The following is a 22,498-nucleotide window of genomic DNA, read 5'->3' on the forward strand; positions in this document are numbered from 1 at the left end:
GTTTGAGAGCACTGAAGCAGGGAGGAAGATCTTATTTATGCCCATTGATGTACAGGCGGAGACTGGTAAGCACTAGTATAGCGTCGTCTGCGCTCGCCAGCACCTTCCATGTCTCAAAGTTTTTTTGGTCCCCGCTTAAATGCCCCAAAGTCAGACGCCACCCGTGGACCGGTGGATATATCAGCCAGCCACCAGCTGAAAATCGGACAAATGCTCCATTGCTTCAAGGAATAGGCATTAATGCCGAGCAGTTCTAGATAGTACAGTAGCACGGACGATCATAGAGGTATTTACTTTTAGAAGTAACTGGAGAAGATTTCTAGACCAAACAAAGGACAACCCAGGTATCTTTCAAGATCAGAAAATAGTTCATGTTCCAACGCCTGATGCGCTGTGCAAAATACGCTTGGAGTAGATATACAGGATGGTCAGGGGGTTTACCGTGACCATATGAGAGCTGAAAGAGTTAAAGACAAGGGAATAGGGGGGAATGCCTAAATAAAACCATATATTCCTCCCAAGTAACATCAGCCACGCACCTTGCGGTAGCTCGGGGGCTTCACAGACTGCTTGATCAATTTGCCAGCCCACACAGGTACTAGTGATACGGCGACTACGGCAACAACGCGCCACAGCCAGTCAAGAGTAATGACGTAGCTGAGGTTGAAGTAATCTCCAAGGAAAGGAACGCTGCCGGCGTAAACGAGCAGTGTGCCTATCAGGGAGATGATCATGAATGGGTGCCAGGTAGTGATGGCAATGGCAACCATGCCCAGTTCGTTAAGCACCAGGGCTGTAAAGGAGACACTGATCAGACGAGGACCTGTGATGGTGTCCAACAAAATCTGAGACAAGCCTTGGATGACCGCTCCCTGGTAGACCGAGATGAGGACCCAAGTGAAGAACGAACGGTAGCTTAAGCTCTTGCCAGTCTTCAACTCTTTGTACAGCTCCGGATAAAGGTTCGCAAGTCGCTCGTCCACATCCCTATCGAAGACAAGGGAGAAAACAGGGGCGTTGGTGTAGACAGTGGCGTAGCCAATCATGAGCCAGTTGATGAAAAGACCCTTGGGATCAAAATGCCCAGCGATACTATACATCGTTTGGCACACACTGATAATCAGTCCACGATGCATAATGAATTGTGCTAGTTTGGCTGAGCGTTTGTACGAGTTCCGACCATGCCATACTAACAGCTTGGTCAGGTGATGGAACTGAGTAATACTGAAGTCGGCAGCCAAAGAGGCCTGGCGGCCCTCTTTGCCTACAATACCGATTCCAACATCGGCAGCTTGGATCATGGACACGTCGTTGCCTCCGTCACCAATGCAGCATACACGCTTCTTGGTGTACTGGCGGATCAAGTTGGCGACCTCGGCTTTCTGCGTCGGTGAGCACCGGCACGCGATGACTGCAGGAAGAAGCACCGCAACAGAGATGAATGCAGACCGAAAATGGCCAAGCATTAGGGTCAGGGATTCACCATCGATCAGCAGACAACAATCCGTCTTGTTGCGTAAGAAATCAAGTGCTTCTTGGGCAGCAGACTTTTCAGTCACTTTGGAAACAGTATGGATGTACTGACCCCTGGACACCAACTTGGCAGAAATGGCAACACATCGAGCCGTCTCAACCTTATCACCAGTCAACATCCAAATTTTGATGCCTGCATTGCGCATTAACTCCAAAGAAGACTTGACATCGCGTTGTAGACGATCCTCGACACCAGTGACACCAAGGAGTTCTAGGTCCCGTTCCAATAATTCACCCACAACCCTGGTCAGGCCAGCATCACGGTCATGAAGGGACAAAGATGCCTGCTTATACTTGCTGGAGAATTCTTGGTACTGTTGGAGTGAAAGGCGTTTGCGTCCAATAACAAGGGTCCGTAGACCCTCGCGCGCCATATTTGCAGTCTCCTCATCAAGCCAGTCATTAGTCGCGACAATTGACGACATGACAGTGTCTGCGCCCTTCTGGTAGAACCAGATTTCGGGTTCAGGTTTGCTTCCAGCATCAAGTACATTTTCATCCTGCTGGAACTGGACAATAATGCCCATCCGTTTGCTATCAGATGTGAAAGGGAAAATATCCATGATGCGAACACGAACAACCACTTGTTTGGAATCAGTAGATTCGAGAACCACACTGTGTCGGTCCCGATAAGACAGTTTCAGTCCAACCTCTTCCGTGTAGCGGACGATGGCGATTTCATCCGGAGACGATGCCTGATAGTTGGTCACCTTTTGACCATCTTCTTCCTCGGTGGTCGGTGTGACATTGTGACAGAGAGCAAGGGCCAAGACGATATCCCGGACGCGAGAACCAATTTCTCGTCTGGTTCGGGGTGCCGCTCCTTGACCAGCTTGGGTTCCAAAAACAGTTGAAGGTGTGGTCAATGCATTGCCAGCCAAACCTTGGCGGATAAAGGATGCAACCTCGTCCATTGCTTCATTAGCATAGGACACGGTACCAACGTGGATTTTCTTCAATTCCATCTCTGTGATGAAGATTATTAGTTGTTACAAAGTTCCTGATCGAGAGTATTCAGTGCTCACCATTCTGAGTCAAAGTCCCGGTCTTGTCGGAGAGCAAGTATTCAATTCTCCCCAAATCCTCCGGGATCGTACTAGTACGAACCACAGTACCAGGAATATCCTTGTCACGCTCAATAAATCGACCATATACAGACTTTGCCATATCGAGGTTGACTCGCAAACTCATAGGAATAATTGTCGAGAAGAGGATCAAGTAAATCATAATAGCGACATACCACACCTTATCATTCGTTGGCTCAAATCCTTCCAGCGCGACCAAGACTATAGAGAGGGCGAGGGTGAGAATGCACAGGATCTTTGTAAGGTTGTTAATCTCGTATTCCAACAAGCCCACTTTTGAACGTGAAGGTGATGTAGAAAGAGCAGCGCGTGTTTGAGATCCCGTATAGATAATGGCGGCGTATGTGATGGTGTTGGAGGCAAGGACAGTATTAGCCCATGCTGTGTTGTCGATAGTTAGGGGTGCTGAGTTAGTATTTTGACTACCGTCATCCTGGCTTAAGCCGTTTTGCAACTGGGTGGATGACTTGTTGACATGAGTATCATAAAATCCACTTGGGGGTCCAAGTTCAATCGTGCCCACAAAATCGTTGACTCTTTGGTCTGGAGGACTTGCTGTGATCTTCAGTCGAGTAAAGTCGTTAAATGAGAGCGATTGAGACAATGCAGAAGGAACGCGCAGTTTCCAATCAGTTTCTCCGTCTAGCTGGTCGGTTCGGATGAATGTGTCACTGGCAGACGAAGGCTCAGCAAGATTGGATATCGCATCAGCAGCTGCTTCCGAAGGCTCCTGGTCTGAACCAAGTAAATCGGCAGATGCCCCGGGAGCCGTCCCTTCTAAGGAATTTTGGCGGGAGGGGCCCGAGTCATTTGAAACACTCTTCAAGATCACCACATCCGCAGGCAGACGTTGGTTTTTTCGAACCTTGAGGACGTCCCCAACCTTCAAGTCTCGCGATTTCTTAGTTATATCCATGACTGTTCCTTCGAGAGACACAACGGTGAATTCCTCTGCATTCGCTTCGGCATCCCGTCGTCGCCGCCCGATGTCGTCTAGTGCTTCTTTGCCCAATGAGATGGAAACCACACAGGCCAGGGGTGCAATATATGAAGACATGTAGCCGATCCGCAACACTGGAATGACTTGCGAAAGCGCAACAAGAAGGAAATATATGTTAAAGAAAAAGGAGAATTCATTGTACAGCGTTCGCGGCAGAAAGCTCCAGGGTGTGTATTTGGCGTTGGAGACAATGTTGGGGGGGTATTTGCTGGACTGATGCTGGCCAACAAAAACTCCTCGGGGAGGCGCATTTTCCTTATCTGTATCATTTCCTTGTAGTCGGTTCGACAAGCTCTGTAAGAATCCTAGCCCTCTGAGACTGGGCATCCGTAACCAACTCCGTTTAGACGGACCCTCGTCATTGAGCATGCGGATAGAGCCCCGCCGATCCAGCAGCGGTGCATCAGCTTCCGTCATGTTGCGGGAGCTCCCATGTGACTGGCGAGTCCCATCTTCTCCCCGTTCATCCAGCAGTGCGGCTGTGTCTTCCTCCGGGTCCCCATGACCAGATACACTTCGCCAACGACTACCCACGCCCACCCGAAGGTTCCTCAGAGCTATTCCTGGTCCATAGTTTCGGGAGCGACTTGCGTAGTCTCGTGAGATTCGGGTTGTGTGTGATGGCGCCGTGTCAGGATCCAGCTCCTCGAGGTCCAAGTCATCATCAGATCCGGAGAAGTCATCCGGGTCGTCTGTTCGCAAGGGATGGAGATAATCGGATGTAGAAGGCATCTTTATCGCGATGCCCTTCGAGCCTCACAGTCAGCTGTTCATGGGCAAGTCGCAAGGCACAGCTTATCAGTAAGTAGAGGATTGAAGATCGGCGATTCAAACGGCATTGAAGTGACGCGGCAGCACAGTGGGGACAACAAGAAAGATAAGGGGGTACGATGGAAATCTTGCGAGAAAAACCACGGATAATGGTGAGAAGAGGTATTTCTTGTAAAATTTTCCAATGGCAGTTAGTCCAGCGTATGTATCGTGGGAAATTATTTAAGCACCGCGACTGCCTGACGCCCATGCTGCGGCATCACCTGACCGCATATGATGGGTGGTCGTGTCACTTGCTTATCTCAGCATGCATAACAAATTATCATGTGATGCGCTGCAACGGTGTTCATTTCGGAGGAATATTAGTCCCTTTGCAATTGAAGACTTACTAGGTGCACTCCCATCTAACCCGATTGGTTTCTAGACGCATATCCCGATTGAATTATCGTTATATGCGGATTGTATGCGGATTGTATGCGGAATAGCCTCGCTTCTGACCGTGTGATATGTCTGCCCAGACATTTAACTTGCTATATATTTCATTCGGTGACCAATCGCTTCTTGAGAAATCAGGATCCTATGTGTAAATCCATGGGAGGGTCAGGATCTTTCCCTAATCAGGCTAGAGGGGAGTGTCTCTAGCAAGTCCCACAATTTATAGGGGGGGTGCTGACTCAGCCCCCCAATTGGGGCCAATAACATCAATCTGGGGCGTCGCGACATCCTTGGGGACATTCAACCTTGTCCGGTCTTTGGCTGTCCGGCGACTTCACGCATTTATGGTCTATTTCTTTCTAATTCAATATCCTATTTTCTTTTTCCCGCCCCACGTACGCCGTTTAATGGATTATCGAGCTTGAAATCGCTCGTCTATTGTTTGTTGGGATTGTTGACCCTGAACGTCATTGGAGAGACGTGTCAGGTATCCTCCGAACTCCCCGAACCGAGCCAACAGTCGAGGGCCTGATATACGTGCAACGATCATGGACGAAGCAGTATCGCCTGACCAGGGCGCTGGTAACTGGAATCCAGCATCACGCCCGGAGAATACCATACACGGGGTTGCGGCGACTTCGATAGAAGCTACTTCCTTCGACCTCCCGGTCACCGAAAGCGCGCCAGAACCTCCTCGCTCTGACGTTATATCGCCCCTCAGCGACGACAGTTTTTCTGCGTGGGATATGCCAGAAGATGCGGCCGCTGCACACCCGGAGCCTACATCGTTAAATTCCATTTTGGCGGACGTGCCCCCGACTCCTAACGAGACTGGAATGGATGATCAGAAGAATGTCAGTACGGCGTTACTTGACGACAAAAACGATTTTAGCACGACTATCACCCCGGACGTTTCTCTCGACTCCCCCTCCGATGATATTGCGCCCGCGCAGTCCGAGCCTAGCCAGCCGGAGATCTCCACCACCGCCAATGCCCTAGAAGCAGAAATCTCTGTGCCTGACACAACTACTACCTTCAATGATGGTTCCATGGATTTTTCGGAGCTATTGACGAAAGATCCAGTAGTCGAGGAACCTCTGAATAAACAACAAGACCCTGAAGCGGAGGTTGTTGAGGCTGTGCGTGTTGAAGATATACCTGTGGGGACTCATGTGGTAGAGTCTCAGTCTGATCCGATTTTCGCGTCTAATGAGGATTCCGTCGACTTTTCGGAGCTATTGACGAAAGACCCGGTCGTCGAGGAGCCTCTGAATAAACAAGAAGACCCTGAAGCGGAAGTTGCCGAGGCTCATATACCTGTGGGAACCCATGTGGTAGAATATCAGTCTGATCCGATTTTCGCGTCTAATGAGGATTCAGTCGACTTTTCGGAGCTATTGGCCAAAGAGCAAGTCACTGAGGAACCTCTTCATCGACAAGGAGACCGAGAGGTGGAAGTTGCTGATGTTGCGCCTGTTGAATTCCAGCAACTTGAATCACATCCGGCAGAATCCTCGTCCATCGCCGCAGTTTTCGGCTCCAGTGAAGAACCAGATGATTTTTCTGCTTTACTATCCGCGAATGTCGAACCCACATCTATCCCGATGCAAACCGACCCAAGTGAAGCCATTTTTGCATCAAACGAAGCCCCTGAAAAGCTGGAATCTGCTCCGATAGATTCTTGGCCCGCGCAGGACACGAAGCCACAAGAACTTCCGGTTGAAAACAGCTTACCCCCGCATGAACCGACTGTCGAGGGAATTTCCCATTCGACTGACGTGGTACCATCAGGCTTCGAAGAACCAGTGATGGATACAAGTGCAGATGGTGGAGGTGCCTGGGGTAGCCAGGCCGACGGAGAATTTGATTCAGATGGTGATGACTTTTTTAATCAACTGAAAACCCAGACTAAACCCATCTTCGCACCCGAAGCGGAGTCGAGGTTTGAAGAGGGTATCCCGTTGCTCGAAGAAGACACCCCGGATTCCCAAGAACCTTTAGTGCACGACAAGGAGGTAGCAACTGATATGTTTGCTAATGACAACGACGATGTGGAGGATTTCTTCAGTTCTGTGAAACAGTCGAAACCCGTTGAAGATGAACAACGCTTTCATATTACTCGCAAAAGTACAAACCAGGTGTTGGAATCGGCCGGGTTTGACATCAATTCCCCCACAAGCGATATCTCGGCAGCGGCGCAGTTCGACGATGTTATCAAGGCAGCGACCTCCGAGCCTCAGCAGCCTCAAACCCAAACCAGCGAACCCGCGCCTTCAGATGATGACTTGGCTGCAAGGTGGGAGGCCGAGCTGAGCGATGCAGAGGAAGATGACCTTGCAGCTCGCTGGGAGGCGGCACTGGATCTGGATGACGATATAGAAGACGATATCCCAGCAGCTTCACATGTCCCCCAGACTCCAATGGCTGTGGGTTTGAACAGTCCATTTGAGACACCTCAGCAGCGGCAAACTCCGCCCAGGCCCATTCCTGGTGTATACACTCCACACCAACCATCCACTGCAGATTTAGTTGGAGGAGTCGATTTCCCGGGTGCCCCGCCTGCAAATTCCACCATGCCGCCATTCTATACACAACAACCGCCGAACCCAGTCACCACCAGGGGAGAAAGCTTTGCTGAGCGGTCTAAAGAAGGTTACAAATCTCCTTACGATCTCCCTGATGACTTGTCTCTGCCTCGGCGGCCTGTTGTCACTCAGAAGCCTACCCCTCCGAAGGTGGACAACAGCATGCCGCCTCCACCACCTCCAGTGAGTAACTCATATGCTGTCCCTCCCTCTACAGCTTCTGCACGGCCAGCGGCAGCTGTTACTACGCCTACACCGAAGAACTTCTATGAGGAACTTCCGTTGCCTCCCCCACGATCCAGACCAGCCAGCTCAGGGCGGTATACGCCAGGACCGACTGGCCCCGCCACAACAGATTCGTCAATGGGTCCGCCCCCCCAGAGCCCATATGCACCAGTAATGGGCACTGTGCCTGTTCTCCCTACAGGTGGCGTCCTTCCTGCTCAGTGTTCGCTCCAGCCGCCGGAGCTTTTGGACCCATATGGTCCCAGTGGAACATTAGCCTCGAGTGCCCCTGCTGGTCCTCCTGCTTCCTCCCGCTATTCTCCTATGCCTCCTAATCTACAGCCCTCGGGGAAGCCCCCTTCGGTCTCAAGATACTCACCCGCGCCTCCCCCTTCAACATCTGGTAGTCGAAATCGCTACGCCTCGCAGCCACTGGGTGTTCCTGGTCAGGGTGTCAACCTGCCTTTCCAGCCTCGTACATCAAGCCCGCTGGCATACCACGAAAAGGTGTCATATCAGCCCGATGGTCTTCAGCAGGAGCAGCAACCGCCGCTGCTACAGCCCCCATCGCTTCAACCTTCCGTTGATCTGTCACCGCCCCGACAGCGGTCAAGCATAGACCAAGGGTCAGTCCATGCCCCACAGCTGCCTAATGGATCCTCCTATGGCGCGAACCAGGCAGCCGGAAGTCCTCCTGGTGGTTCGCAACAGAAGGGTCGCTATGCACCTCAAGAGTACATGAACCAGTTCACTCAGCGTATGGTGCCAAACAATCCCTACGCTCCGACTCCTCCCGTAGTCGATGCCCAGCCTTCTTCTCAAGCCAGCGAGCCTGGAGTAATCTCTCCCCGCAGGTCTCAAACCCAGTCACCTGGTCGCCAATTGGTAAGCCCTCGAGCATACGTGCCGCCCCTTGACACTCTTCCCCGCCCTGCTTCAGTGCACGGATCAAGCTCCCCGACAAAGACCGTGAATCCTTATGCACCTCAGCAAGCCGCAAGCCGTGCTCGGGCGGCTTCTCGAGCTTCTCAGCAGCTTGAGTTTATCGCGCCCACTGATGGTCAAGAACAAGATCCCCTCCAGCGTTGGAAGGGTGCTCCTATCTTCAAATTTGGGTTTGGTGGAGCGGTGGTCTCGTGCTTCCCCAAGCACGTTCCTCGTTATTCTGCCGGGGTAGCGGTTCCAATGATCAAGCCCACTCTTGGTGAACCTAGATATTCTCAGCTTGATGCATGGCTACCGACTGGCGAGACTATTGTGCCGCATCCTGGTCCTCTTAAGACCAAATCCAAGAAAAAGGACGTGTTGACCTGGCTCTCTAGCAAGATTGCAGCCTTTGAAAATGAAGAAACACCGGGCTTCAATTCTCATCAGCCTGATATTCAAAAGCGTCACGAAGAGAAGATCTTACTCTGGAAGGTCACTAAAATCTTGGTTGAAAGTGATGGTACTTTTGAAGGATCCCCTGAGATTCAAAAGTCTCTGCGACAGATCATTTCCCCGAATCTCCACGATCCTCAACCCGAAGCTGAGAACACTTATGGAGCCCCATTCCCTATGTCCAGTGGTCCAGGAGCTTTGGGCATTTCCTCTCAACCGGATGCCATTGACGCTCAGTGGAGTGAAGAGCTCCGGAACCATCTGCTGCTTGGTGAGCGGGAAAAGGCCGTCTGGGCCGCTGTCGATAGGCGCCTTTGGGGCCACGCAATGTTGATTGCTTCGACTATGGAAAAAACTATCTGGAGACAGGTCGTTCAGGAATTTGTCAGACGTGAGGTCCGGTCTACAGGAGCCAACACCGAGTCGATCGCGGCTCTTTACCAGATATTTGCCGGCAATGTTGAGGAGAGTATCGACGAGCTTGTTCCTCCATCGGCACGGGCTGGTCATCATTTGATCAGCAAGGCAAATGGTCAAGGCGCCCCTAAGAATGCACTTGACGGGCTCGAAAGCTGGAGAGACACTCTTGGCTTGGTATTAAGCAACCGCAGCTCCGATGATCAACAAGCGTTGCTGGCTCTTGGAAATTTGTTGGCCTCCTATGGCCGTACTGAGGCCGCCCACATTTGCTTCATCTTCTCTCGAAATGCAGTCTTTGGTGGAGCCGACGATCCCCAGGCCAACATTGTGCTCCTTGGTGCTGATCACCAGCGCCTTCCTTGTTCCCTGCTCGATGATGATTCTATTCTCTTGACTGAGATCTATGAGTTTGCCACATCTGTCCTGGGCAATTCTCCAGTAGCCAACTTGCCGCACCTACTAGCTTTCAAGCTTATGCATGCCAAGTACCTCGCCGACCGTGGGCGTAAATCAGAGGCACAGAACTACTGTGATGCATTTGCTACATCTCTTAAAGCAACCACTCGTCCGTCACCTTACCATCATCAACAGTTGTTCAACGACATTGATGAGCTATCAGCGCGCCTTCGTCAAGCCGCTAGCGATGGGGCTTCATCTTGGATTTCAAAGCCGAGTATGGAGAAAGTTTCCGGATCTATGTGGGCCCGGTTCAATAGCTTCGTTGTCGGTGATGACAATGACGCAACTTCAACAGGTTCAGGCAGGGTTGGTGAGGCTTCGGACTTTGGACCATTTGCTGGTGTGGCTGGGACACCTACTGTGAGCCGGTCCCCATCCGTGTCAGATCTATATGGCTCCTACCCGGGAGCTGGAGCGCAGCAAATCCCCCCCGCTGCGATCTCTGCCGCCGGTTCTTCAAGGTATCTTCCATCCAACCAATATGCCGTGAATGGCTCGCCGGAGCAGTTACGTGGTAGGTCCTCCATGGATTCGCAGAGATCTGTCTCCGGTGGTGTTCTCTTTGGACAACGCAGGCCTTCACAGGACCCTGAAACCCCAGTGGACTCTATGTTCCCGGGAGCACCTATGTATGGATCTTCACCTGGCAATGTTGCATACCAACCTACCCCGCCTCAGCAATCTTATATGCCTCTGGCTCCAGTCAAGGAGGATGCTACTCAACCACCAGCTGAAGCAACCCAAGCTCCCGTGAATGGTCTCTTTTATCAGCCTCCTGGGCAGGCCAATGGTTCTCCCAGCCAATCACCCTACTACCAAGGCCCACCTGACATGCCACAAGCTGAGAATTCCGGTTACACGCCCCCAGCTTCTGCCAATTCCTATGAGCCTCCATCTTACGCGCCAGTCATGAGTCTTGCCCCAGAGGAGATTGAACCTCAAGAAGATGAGCTAAAACCCAAGAAGGCATTTATGGATGACGACGACGAGGATCTCTCTGCTCGAGTAGCAAACCTGAAGCTATCCCAAAAGCAAGAGAACGATCGTAAGGCAGATGAGGCATTCCGAAAAGCCGCCGAAGAAGATGGTAAGTCGCGCTTCAATTTCGCTTATTTCTATCTCTAACTTTGGCTACAGCCAAACGTGATCAGCAGCAAGCTCAAAAGAAGGGTTGGTTCGGTGGATGGTTCGGTGGAGCTGGCAAAAAGGAGTCCGAAAATGCAGGCGGTGGTCCTATCAGAGCTAAACTCGGCGAGGAGAGCTCTTTCTATTATGACAATGAGCTGAAGAAATGGGTCAACAAGAAGGATCCTAATTCCAGTGGTCCTGCTCGTGCCACACCCCCGCCTCCTCGAAGCTCTGCTCCTCCCAGCCGGGCCAGCTCTGGCAGCATGCCCCCTCCCCCTGCTCCGATGTCTGTCACCTCTAACAGTCGACCCCAGTCATCGTCCAGTGACGCGCCCCACTTGTCATCAAGCCCCGCATTCCCCGGGCTCGCTGTCCCTCCACCCATGCCACGATCTGTTTCTACTGGCGGGGCCATTTCATCCACTCCACCCAGACCTCCTTCCTCCCTCAGTCATGCCCAGTCTATTGATGATCTTTTGGCCGCTCCGACGGCCCGCAAGGCTGGTAATAACGTCCGAGGCAGAAAGAAGGGTCGCTACGTTGATGTCATGGCACAATGATCTTATGGTCATGGACCTGTTAATGATTCAACAAGGCAATGCCCAGCTGGATTGTTTTTTCTTTGTTCTTTTCCTTTGTTTTATTACGTCTGATGCCTTTATTATTCTTGTACCTTTCCCTCCCCATGCCCCTACCCTATCCCTTATAATAGATTCCCCGTGATTAAGTTTCATTCCTCGCCCCAGCATCTTGCATGTGTCTTGTCTGGTTCTTGGAGACCGAGCAGACCATTCAATCCCCGGCGTTCTTGCAGACCGAAATAGCATCGCAAAGCGCTGCACATAGCTTGCTTTTTGTTGTTTGCTGCGCATTTCTTCGTCTGCGAAGCTAGGGGGACGATTCTCCTTGCATCATGTATATCACTTGTCCTGCAGATATACTCCGGTATACCTTGGATGATCCCTGTTCATCTTCAGACCTTCGATCTGAAGGTTCTTTTGGCATGACAACTCAGCTTCATACGCTTGTCTTAATAACGAACTTTGGTGATTTTACCTCGGCTCTCGCCTGGAAATTCATTTTCATAGCACGTAGCAGTCTCACATGCCATCACGTGGTAAAAGAATTGATGTAATACTATTTCGGGTCAGATCGTGACTGCATGCGCGAATGTGGATGGGATGTACTCACAGTCATACAGGACTCTTGGTCGCTGCCGGGTAAGTAGACGTAGAGAACCAAGGCCATCTCGTTAACAAAACCTGGCGTATCATGATAAGCGGCGAATCACAACCCCAAAAATGCAACATGAAACTCACAAGCAACCACCCTAGGGCTCAATCTCCCAACACTCAACACCCGACCCCAGTCCCTCGGATCAATGCGCACCCTAGCCCACCCCGACTCATCATCCTCGCCAATCTCCCGCATCCGCGTACTCGGCAACTGCGAATACTCATCATGATTAATATGAGCCGGGTCCAAGGGCGGATTCACAAGTCCAGACCAAGCACTTGCAATCTTCAACTCATCCGTAGAAATCGACAATCGTAACTTCCCATGCATATTGGCACTCAGCTCCAACTTCGGTACATCACTCGCTGAAAGCGCCGCAGCCCCAGCTCCCCCCGCAGTCGAAGGCGCATCCACCGCCACAAGGCCCACTTGACTACCCTTCGCACTCGAAGATGCAATCCTGGTAAATCGATCCGAAATGTTCTTCAGCTGTGCCAGCCCAGGGAGAATGATATGCACGTCTGGGTCTGGACAACGCGGCTCATGGAGGTTTTCCACCGCTGACGGGTGCAGGATCTTAACAGGCATATCATGCGTTACCCATGTTTCGCGATCCCGGACTCGTTCCTCCCCTGTCACGTCGACTGTTGATGCGCGATCCACCGGTTTGCCATCGGACCAGTAGCTGGTCAGAACTGATAAAGCTAAGAAGGGTTGTTTTTCTTTTTTGGTGAGACGTAATTGGGCGGATGTGGAGCCGATGGCGGAGCGGAGTATACGATTTAGCATGCCGACGTTGATTTCGATGTTGATACCATCTCCTTGGGCGATACATTGGTAGTCCTCTTCCTCGAATATGGTGTCCTTGGGAATGGGTTTAGGGTGGTTTCCGATATGAATAGTTCATATGGAATGGAAATCGGTACTTACAACAGGAATTTGGGACCATACTTGGGTGCCTCGCTCTGGAATGATTGTGAAGCGTACGACATCCTGTTCGACGCGCATCCAACATATCTTACCCAGAGATGATAGAGAGGCGGTTAATTCTGTACCGGTCAGTGTGGTATTTCCAATTGCACAAGCCCCACTTACTGGTGAAGACGCTTGTGTTCTTCAATGAGGCTCGGAAGCGCATTGTGTTGTTAATGAGATGTTGATGGGAGGAACGAGTCATGGAGATATCTCTTATCGGTATCTTTATCGCGTGGCTTTATCGCGTGAGATGCGGCGCGTGGTCACGTGAGACTTCATAGAAAGGATCAACTGTGAAGAATTGAAGGAAAAGAAACATTGAAGATACAGAAAAGGATTAAACTTTCTTGTAATCAATCGGTCGCTTCACCACTGCAATTGAGTAGATATCAATGGTATCATTTTCATACGTCCATGAACCCCGATCGTTGACAAGGCTCCCAACTGGACTATCGCCGTCTTTCTATACTACTAGTCAGTTAATTATAGTAGGGTAGTAGTTACTAACAACTATTGCACTCCCTAATTAGTTAACGGTTTTCCATTGCTATCCTCCTTCCTGGTTCTTTCCTTTCCCTCTGGTTTTCTTTTCTCTCTTTCCCACATGATTGTGTTCAATATGACGCTGGAATACTACAGTTTCTTTCTCTCCTTGCCGTACACCTACTAGTGTATTTCCACCGATATAATACCATGTCCCTTTAGTAATAGGCACGATCTCGGGGTGTTTACATCCCGAGCACCTGGTGCAAACTAGACTGACTCGTCTGCTTCACGGAATATATTCCATATACCATTTGTGATGTGCCTTGCATGATATCTTCATTGGCATTGCAAATTCAAGCGTCATAGGCAATTTTTGTGATATGATATATGCGAGGCTGCACTATATGAACTGAAAGTCAATATATTAACATTCGATAGATGTGATGTATCGTCTCTCCAATTATGATACCACGGCAACGATCTCAAGTCTAAGGGTATATGCATTAACGAGGCAAGGAAGTATCCTCATCATATCATAAATCCTATAATCGAAACTTGGAAGAAACCTTGGAGCTCTATCTTCTAATCCTAGTTTGGGTGAGGAATCTATTTTGGGGTCATGGGGAAATTGTCGTCATCGCACCTGGACTGACGCGTATCTATGGCATGCAGTCATACAACGGAATATAGAAGAACCATTCAATTTCAACCCACACACCTATTAGATTGCAGGTAATTGGTAGAGAACTAGAACTAAATCCAAAAGAGAATAGTCGACTTAAAATTAACCGATTCACGAACCAAAAATTGACTTGCGCGCGGATCGCCGGAAGTGGTCCACTTCGTGCCCCTTTTGGAAGCTCCACCTCCAGATCAGAATTATTCCGATTGTTTACTTTGTTGATTTAATTTTCCTCAATTTTTCTGACAAGAAATCCTTGGGAAACGTCTGATATAAAGAGAGAAAGGGTGACCGGTTCCATCTGCTTACCGCCATCTCGCGTCCTGCAGCCTGAGAAATTCACCGGAACAAACCACCCCCCCCCCCGGATACATTCTCGTCTCAGCATGCGGGCTCGACAGTGCTCTCTTCGTCCGCCTGCAGCTCCTTCTCGATATCTATTCTTATGCCATCCAGAGCCAGCTGAAGCTACCTGTACCCGTGTTTCCCTGTGTTGAGCTGGGCTGCCCTGCCTGTATTTCGGAATGGCAGCTAGTCGGCGACTCACCCCTCTTCGCCCATCCATCCGCCTCTCCCCAATTGATTCCCGCGACAATTCACGATCTACCTCACCGGAACGAAATCCCGGATCCTTATATCCCAAAGTTGATCCTCTGCTCAGCAACTTGTCCCCCGAATCCACCCTACACGCCCTTACCTCCACCGAAGCCGTACCGGCGAACGGAAACTTCTCGCATATCCTTTCACAGAGCATCTCGCAAGTCTCACCTGCCGAACGTGCCCTGGGCATCCGTGCTGCCATAGCGGCCCGCAACCTTAATCTTTGGTACAAGGAGGTGCAGGCGTGGCCATGGCCGAAAGTCAACGATGCCGCTGCAGGAAAAGGCTTCATGCCTCCGCCATCCCTGGAAGAGTCGAACTCTCCATCGGCCTCCGATGAGGTAACCTATTATGGGAGCTTGCCGGCTGAATTGGTAGAGGAGTATGAAAAGAGAATTGAAGAGATCCGTGATGGAATGGACAACTTGGATGTGGACGAATTAAAGGAGCACGTCCTGAATGCCCACATTCCTTCCCGGTCTCGCCCTTCTTCCTCGACCAGCACCGTGTCCGTGCCCCCTCCGCTCAGCTATGTGCAACTCAGTGACTTCACCGCCATAGTCACTGCGACAATTTTACGCGCCCTGCCCTATTTGGCCCGATTGAATAACTTGTTGACAATATGGGAGGTTCGCCTTCTAGTTCTCCGTTATGTTCCTGGTCTTCTGAGAGAGTTACGGTCAACTCGATTCGCTTTGAATGCCTCCAGCCGCGAAGTTCAGTCATCTAACACCTCGGAAGACGTCGAAACTCGATTTTCAACCCCTTACCTACGTGATCAACATATCAAACTTGAGTCGGCAGTCATTGCTGTGGGGAAACGGATGGATCGCGTTCTAGATGCGCTGGAGGATCGAAATGATTCTTTGCCTGAACAATGGATTGATGACCTAGAAAGTATTGAAGCTGATTTTGCAGCATGGGTGGTTGAGACGGAGCGATACAAGCTCCGCACCGAATGGCTACGCGCGAAACCTCAGCCCAAGGAAGCCGAATCATGCGAAGCACCATATTATACGTCTGATGTCCCTAAGGAACTTGATGTCAAATCAGCCAATATCCCCGTTGAAACCAAGCCTGCTCAGGAAAACGCTCCAATGGAGACTATCAAGGGAGAACATCGTCTTAAATCACAACTTTCACAGCTTGCTCTGTCGACAAATCTTCCAGCCCACGAGCAGTCTGATGTTCAAACTTCCACACCATCTGGTGGCCTCGACGCTCCGCTTAGCTCCGGTATCCCTGAACCATGCAGCCGCGAACCGACCAATCAAAAGCCTGCAATTCAATCAAATGTTGTCGTCGCGGAAGATCTTCAAACTCCAACGCAGTTAACTTTTCTTCGAGGCCTGTCACTGGAAACCCCACATGTCCAGTCACCATCCCGAATTCCTTTGCCAGTGGCACCTGAAGTGCAGAACAAGGAAAACATCCCACCCCAGGGTTTTGTGCTTCAGCAATCACCTTCTGTCCGAGAATCTGCATTTAAGCCGGTTGTGCTGGGTGAGCATAAAGATGATGATCCTTTCGTTCCCAAGCCTACTACTCAGACCGAGAGCAAGCAAGAACCGAATACTACTGATACAGCCACTGCTACTGTATCCACAATCCAAGAAGCTCATCAAGCTGTGGGTCTCCAAAGTGAGTCTGTTTCGAATATCAGGAAACAAATCACCAAAACCTCGACTTTTGGTGGGGATGGGTCGAATGATTCGGATGTTGTGATAAGAACATCGCTTCCAATGAGACCTGAGACCCACGCTGAACAAAAGCCAATCATGGAAACACCAGCGACCTCGGCCGAAGTTTTGATGGATACACAAGACAATGCTGGTGTCCCGCTTAAGGGATCATCCGCCAAATCCACGCCTCAGAAGCCAAAATCGAACATCCCTATACCAAAGCCTGTTCAAGCCACATCAAAACCGCTCCCAGTCAAAGATGATGCGCCGGAGCAGCAAGGTCCTTCCAAGAAGAAGCCACTACAGAGCCCTATCAAGCTATCCAAGACTCGCCAAGGAAAGCCCGGCGATAAGGGGTCCCCAAAGGCTCGCACTCGTCGGCCATCAACAGGCTCTGTGGGCTCTTTCTTGTCAGACAGCTCTCTTGCTAGCCCTCATGCAACTGAGCCGCATACTGGCTCGTCAAACGAGGGTCACCACCAGGAATTCACTCGTGACCATATGCTCCGTGCAGACCGTCTTCGCCGACTTGAAAACTCGAAGATGTCTGCCCTTAGTGCCTTCCAGCCAAATCGCGCCGTGAGCCTGCCTCTTCAGCGGTTTATTAATGAGAAACTGGACTTGGATTTGAGTACTGAATCGGTACCCGAGATGCCTGATATTCCTGAGCGTTTCAAGTCAACAAGCCGAGCAGTAGTATCTACACCTGCAGCTCCACATGTTCCCAGACGCCGCCCTGCTCTCGTCCGTGGGAAGTCTGCGTCGGACCTGAAGAACAGTGACGCTTCATCCAATGCTCCAGACCGCAGTCTGCCAATCTTTGGTGGTAACACTGCACGCAGAGCCATGCAGCATCAAGATCAACCCAAATCTGAGCGCCTTCGCCAGCGGTTGACTACTCATCCTAGCTTGGAGAGTCTTGGGGTCAAGAAGCAAGAACTTTCTTATGTTGAGGAGGACTCAGAATTAATTGATATCGGTTCCCGCTCATCAACTCCAAACAAGCTATCCAGGAAGCCAAGAGACCAGCTTGATGAGAAGATCAATTCTATTCTCAGCACGATCCCTGGCCGTATCCATCTCGTCGATCCCAGCAATGAGGCAGATACTTCATCATCCTCTTCATCCTTGGATCGAAAGATGCGAGAGCGATACCTTTCCGAGTCACCAAACGGGCCTTCCCGAAGTTTCACCCCTGCCCCTTCCCTTACGCTTATGCCTGCTACCCGAAGGCGTTTGTCATATGTGCATAAGACAGAGGACAGTTACGTCAAGCTCTATCATCTGCATCATGGCGGCCAGACCACACCCACCAAACTATTTGTTCGTACTGTCGGTGAAGACGGCCAACGAGTGATGGTTCGAGTTGGTGGTGGCTGGGCAGATCTTGGCGAATACCTTCGCGAATATGTGGTCCACCACGGCCGTCGCAAGGTCTCTGAAACTCCCCGAGTTGAGGTGCAAGGTCTTTCAACTCGCTCGTCCCCTAGTTACCCCTCCCCTGCCAATCTTGTTCCCCCCGCTATCTCCTCCCTCAGCTCTGGTCGTGTTACCCCCTCTCGACCCCCCTCTGTTCTCGGTGCTCGCCCACCATCCTCCCTTACCGTCCGCAAATCCCGACGCGACTCCACTGCATCCGAGATAGTGGGTCCCAGATCCGTGACAACAGGAACCCTGAACTCCTTTACCTCTCCTCCATCTGCAGAAGCTCCAGGTCGTCGTCTTTCAATGTCTTCAAGTTACTCTTTTGCGGACCTGCATTCCCCCTCCCAACTCCCTGTGCCATCCCACGACACCTCGACCCCCCTCGGCCTCGCTGGTCCTAAGCCTCGCTCGCGACAAATCTCAATGAGTCCCGAAGGCGAAGCCTGGGTCGAGACTGTTCTCCAGAAAACCCGCCGATCCACCTCTTTCAATCCTCCACTAGAACCAAACGCCTCCCCTGAAAACGATGGTGAAAACTATGATCTCCCTGACCACGACCACTCTGGCCGCAGAATACCTAAAGTCCGAAGCATCGGCGATATCAGCCTAAATGGCACAGGCAGACGAGTTGTGCTCAAAGGACTGGGCAATCACAGATAATCTCCTACGAGAGAAAATGTTTGCCTTTTTTGGATGGATTCGGAGTCCGGGAATACCCTTTGCGTGATTTTACTTTCTTGATATTTACCTTTCCCATCTATTTGAAGGTTGCTTTATACTTCAATTACATTTTGCATCAGCGCGGCGAAAATTGTGGATCTGGCTTGATCACTTTGATCTATGGGGTTGCCTTGGGTCAATATTCCATGGTTGTTTATTGCTGTTTGATTCTTCTTTCTACCTGTACATATACCATACCTTGTTGCTTCTTGTTTGATACCCTGTTGAGGCTTTGATCCATACACGTTAATAGAATCAAGAACCTCTTGGTGTTTTGCCCATGTGCTAAGTTGATTTGAGCTGTTACCAGGTGACAACAGCTGACCTCAATAAAATGCTACCACCCTAGCCCCCTCCAAATGTAGTTGTTCACTCAACACTTGACTGTTTTCCCCTGAACGAAAGGCTGGCGTAATCAATATGGCGGTCGATCCTGGCTCGCCTCTAGCTGGGAGGGAAACTCGCAGCGGGGCCAAATTTATTGGTCTTACTATTTTGTGCCTATGCCACTGTTAAGTCGTTGAGTCTCGTATCCGCGATACCGTCTCTATATAGGCGCAGAAAATATCCATCAGTGTGGGGTTTTACAATTCCTAGCAATTTTCCGCTCGCAGCTTGCTCCTAGGACTAGGACTGCGACAGGGTCCAAATGACGCAAGTGAAGGGCGGGGATTGTGCAATCTCCAAGCAATTGAGCTCATGCATTTGAGTCATAATGGGTCATAGTAGGAGGATAATTCCAGCCAAACACGACAAGGAATAAAATCAAAGCATTCCCATCGGGTTGAGTATCAATCCAGTGCAGAATGGCTTCCAACTATACACCATTTGAGGCAGGCCTTGATGTCTTTGGCCCTCAAGTGCTCGTCCTTAATCATTTTGATTTTAGCCTTCTGTTTGAATACACAATTCTGTCAATTCTGCCATCTGCTCTGCTTTTGGTTTTGATCCCGTTCCGATTGTGGTCGCTACACGGTCAGCCGCGCAAAGTATCTCACATTTATTCAGGATTATGAAAAGCTGAAGTTCACGCCAGCCACTGCTTTCACTGGTCTTTCTCTAATGGCATGTTATCGGACCCGGTAAACACTATGCTCAGAACGATTCCAACACTCAAAGCCGCACTTGCTTGCTTTGACAGGATTGAAAAGTTTTTAGAGTCCCCATCTCGCAATTTGCTGTTTGTTCCATTGCAAGAATCTCTACAGAGTACTGACCAGAGTGTGAAAAGCACCCAGGGCAAAATCACCACTACATTTTCTCATAATAACAGCCAACAAAAGCTGGCTACTGCGAATTTGTCTTCACATGAGCAGGAGGCCCCTTGCTCCCTAGTCATCAAGGCTGAAAACCTAGCGTTTGCGTGGACTGCCAATGGCCCCCAAATTCTCAAGGATGTGAGCTTCTCCTTGGCACGGAAAGAGTTTGCTTTCATTATTTGGCAAGTCTGGTGTTCTCAGGCAACTGGAGACCACTGTTCTTCTTGTCACAAATGCTGTGCACCGCCTCCATTTTGCTGACCATATCATCGCCCTGGATCCCACTGGGCATATCGCGGAACAAGGTACCTTCGGTCAACTCCAGAGTGCAGGAGGATATGTGGAAAGTCTGGAGGCGAAGGATAGATATGAGAAGGATCCCAATGGAACTGCTGCCATCGCAAAAGAATCATTCATCTCGCCTCCAAGCAGCGGTGCGGAACAAGCGAAAAAGGCCGAAGAAGATGAACTCAATCGGCCCATTGGTGAATGGTCTACATACAAGTATTTCTTTGCTTCGATAGGCTGGCCACGGGCCCTTCTTTCACTTTTCTATATAAGTATTTCTGGAGTGGCCGTGAAGCGCACAGAATTGGTTGTTTCTCTTTGGGCAAAGGCATTTGCGGCTGATGGGAAGGAGGTCAACTCGCTCTATCTCGGAGTATATGGGATGATGACCGGGATCGGGGCGATTTTCTGGAACATCTCCGTCTATCACTTTTTTCTTCATTTGGTTCCGATTAGTGCGGAAAAGCTGCATGCCGGGCTTCTTACGTCGGTTATGGATGCTCCACTATCCTTTTTCACAAGCATCGACATAGGGATTACCATTAATAGGCAAGTCTAGTTTCTCACCTGCGCATTTTGTTGTGGTCGGTAATCGCTAATGCTGTGACACAGATTCAGCCAAGATATGTCGGTGATTGACAAGGAGCTTCCGTTCGCTCTCATTGACTTGGTGGTCTCGGTAGTTCAAGCGCTAATGGGCGCGATATTGATGTGTCTGGCAACTGGCTATTTTGCTCTCACCTTGCCACCCTTGGCTGCCATCATGTGGGGTAAGTTGCGTCTCAATCCTTCGGCTGAGAGTTTGCAATGGCCAGCGAGCTGATCCGAAAGAATGAACAGTCATACAGAAGTATTACTTGAGAACTTCCAGGCAAGTACGTTTACTGACCTAGAAGCAAAGTCACCACTGTACACACACTTCATTGAGTCCTTGTCTGGACTGTTCACTATCAGAGCGTTCGGTTGGTCTGAAGAGTTTGTAGATCAAGACCTTCGCGCTCTGGATCACTCCCAGCGGCCTTACTATCTGTTGTTTTGCATTCAGCGGTGGCTATCCATCGTTTTGGATGTGATGATGGCAATACTGGCGAATGTGTTGATGATTTTGATTGTTGAGCTCCGTGAATCCGTGGGAGCCGAATACACTAGTTTAGCATTGCTCAACGTTATGAGTTTCAACGGTTCTTGGCTTGGATTTTTCGGCAGTGGACGTCACTGGAGACTTCTATTGGGGCGGTGTCTCGCGTGAAAAACTTCACTTCGACTACACCGACAGAGACATTGCAGGTGCAGTGTCAGTCTATGCCGGATCACTGGCCAGATAAGGGTGGCATTGTTTTCAAAACAGTGTCTGCTACCAATTCCATTGGTGGAACTTTGATTCTCAAAGACATAAATATGGACATTAAGCCTGGGGAGAAGATAGGAGTATGCGGAAGAACGGGTAGTGGGAACAGCTCTCTCATCATGACTCTCCTACGTTTGCTTGAAGTTACCCCCAAGAGTACTATCCTCATCGACGGCGTGGACATAACTGAAATCTCTAGACAATCAATTCGCTCTGGTATCAATGCCATCCCAGAAGACGCTTTCGAGTTGAAGGGATCAATCCCCCTCAATGCCTCACCTTTGAAGAAGCATAGCGATGAAGAAATTATTGATGCACTCCGCAAAGTCTACCTTTGGTCGCTTATCCAGTCTAAAGGGGGCCTTGATGTTGACTTGGATGAGGAAATCTTCTCGCCTGGCCAGAAACAGCTTTTCTGTCTTGCTCGTGCCCTTCTACGCAAGGGAAGAATCGTTGTCATGGATGAGGTATCTAACAGTATTGATATTGCTACCGATAAGGTAATCCAGAAAGTGATTCGCAAGGAGTTCGAAGGAGCCACGATCATTTCGATCGCACATCGACATAACAACATCATTGATTTCGATCGCATCGCACTACTCAGTGATGGGCGATTGGTGGAATTCGACGCGCCTCGGGTGTTGTTGAATAAACCATCTGCATTTTTGGACTTGTATAATCCGTGATCTCGGTTATTTGTGGCAAGCTTGAAGCGGGATGAAGGGAAAATCTATGATAACAGGTTACAATCGGTTTACTAGGAGATTCAATAGCTC

At 50.2% G+C, this 22,498-nt stretch overlaps 5 protein-coding genes across 5 annotated transcripts; 3 read left to right on the plus strand and 2 right to left on the minus strand.

The window, feature by feature from the left end:
• Nucleotides 1-527: 527 nt before the first annotated feature.
• On the minus strand, nucleotides 528-4,350 carry N7520_003524 (aminophospholipid-translocating P4-type ATPase NEO1; the record flags this gene model as incomplete). The annotated part of the gene is made up of 2 exons (XM_057137459.1): nucleotides 528-2,500; nucleotides 2,559-4,350. 2 exons carry the CDS (start codon nucleotides 4,348-4,350, stop codon nucleotides 528-530), a joined length of 3,765 nt encoding a protein of 1,254 aa, XP_056997924.1.
• A 1,022-nt stretch (nucleotides 4,351-5,372) lies between these two features.
• On the plus strand, nucleotides 5,373-11,581 carry sec16 (COPII coat assembly protein SEC16; the record flags this gene model as incomplete). Its single annotated transcript, XM_057137460.1, has 2 exons — nucleotides 5,373-10,980; nucleotides 11,031-11,581. The coding sequence occupies 2 exons, from the start codon at nucleotides 5,373-5,375 to the stop codon at nucleotides 11,579-11,581; spliced, it is 6,159 nt and encodes a 2,052-aa protein (XP_056997925.1).
• A 550-nt stretch (nucleotides 11,582-12,131) lies between these two features.
• On the minus strand, nucleotides 12,132-13,395 carry N7520_003526 (checkpoint protein HUS1 family protein; the record flags this gene model as incomplete). The annotated part of the gene is made up of 5 exons (XM_057137461.1): nucleotides 12,132-12,158; nucleotides 12,213-12,283; nucleotides 12,341-13,121; nucleotides 13,188-13,306; nucleotides 13,353-13,395. The coding sequence occupies 5 exons, from the start codon at nucleotides 13,393-13,395 to the stop codon at nucleotides 12,132-12,134; spliced, it is 1,041 nt and encodes a 346-aa protein (XP_056997926.1).
• A 1,529-nt stretch (nucleotides 13,396-14,924) lies between these two features.
• N7520_003527 (GAS2 domain protein) lies at nucleotides 14,925-18,767 on the plus strand (the record flags this gene model as incomplete). The annotated part of the gene is made up of 1 exon (XM_057137462.1): nucleotides 14,925-18,767. The coding sequence occupies one exon, from the start codon at nucleotides 14,925-14,927 to the stop codon at nucleotides 18,765-18,767; it is 3,843 nt and encodes a 1,280-aa protein (XP_056997927.1).
• Nucleotides 18,768-19,918: 1,151 nt separating this feature from the next.
• On the plus strand, nucleotides 19,919-22,408 carry N7520_003528 (uncharacterized protein; the record flags this gene model as incomplete). The annotated part of the gene is made up of 5 exons (XM_057137463.1): nucleotides 19,919-20,224; nucleotides 20,274-20,860; nucleotides 20,993-21,144; nucleotides 21,223-21,555; nucleotides 21,651-22,408. The coding sequence occupies 5 exons, from the start codon at nucleotides 19,919-19,921 to the stop codon at nucleotides 22,406-22,408; spliced, it is 2,136 nt and encodes a 711-aa protein (XP_056997928.1).
• Nucleotides 22,409-22,498: the final 90 nt, after the last annotated feature.

This window comes from Penicillium odoratum (assembly GCF_028828045.1).
Source record: "Penicillium odoratum strain IBT 22623 chromosome Unknown utg000003l_segment0_segment0, whole genome shotgun sequence".
NCBI classification, from domain to species: domain Eukaryota; kingdom Fungi; phylum Ascomycota; class Eurotiomycetes; order Eurotiales; family Aspergillaceae; genus Penicillium; species Penicillium odoratum.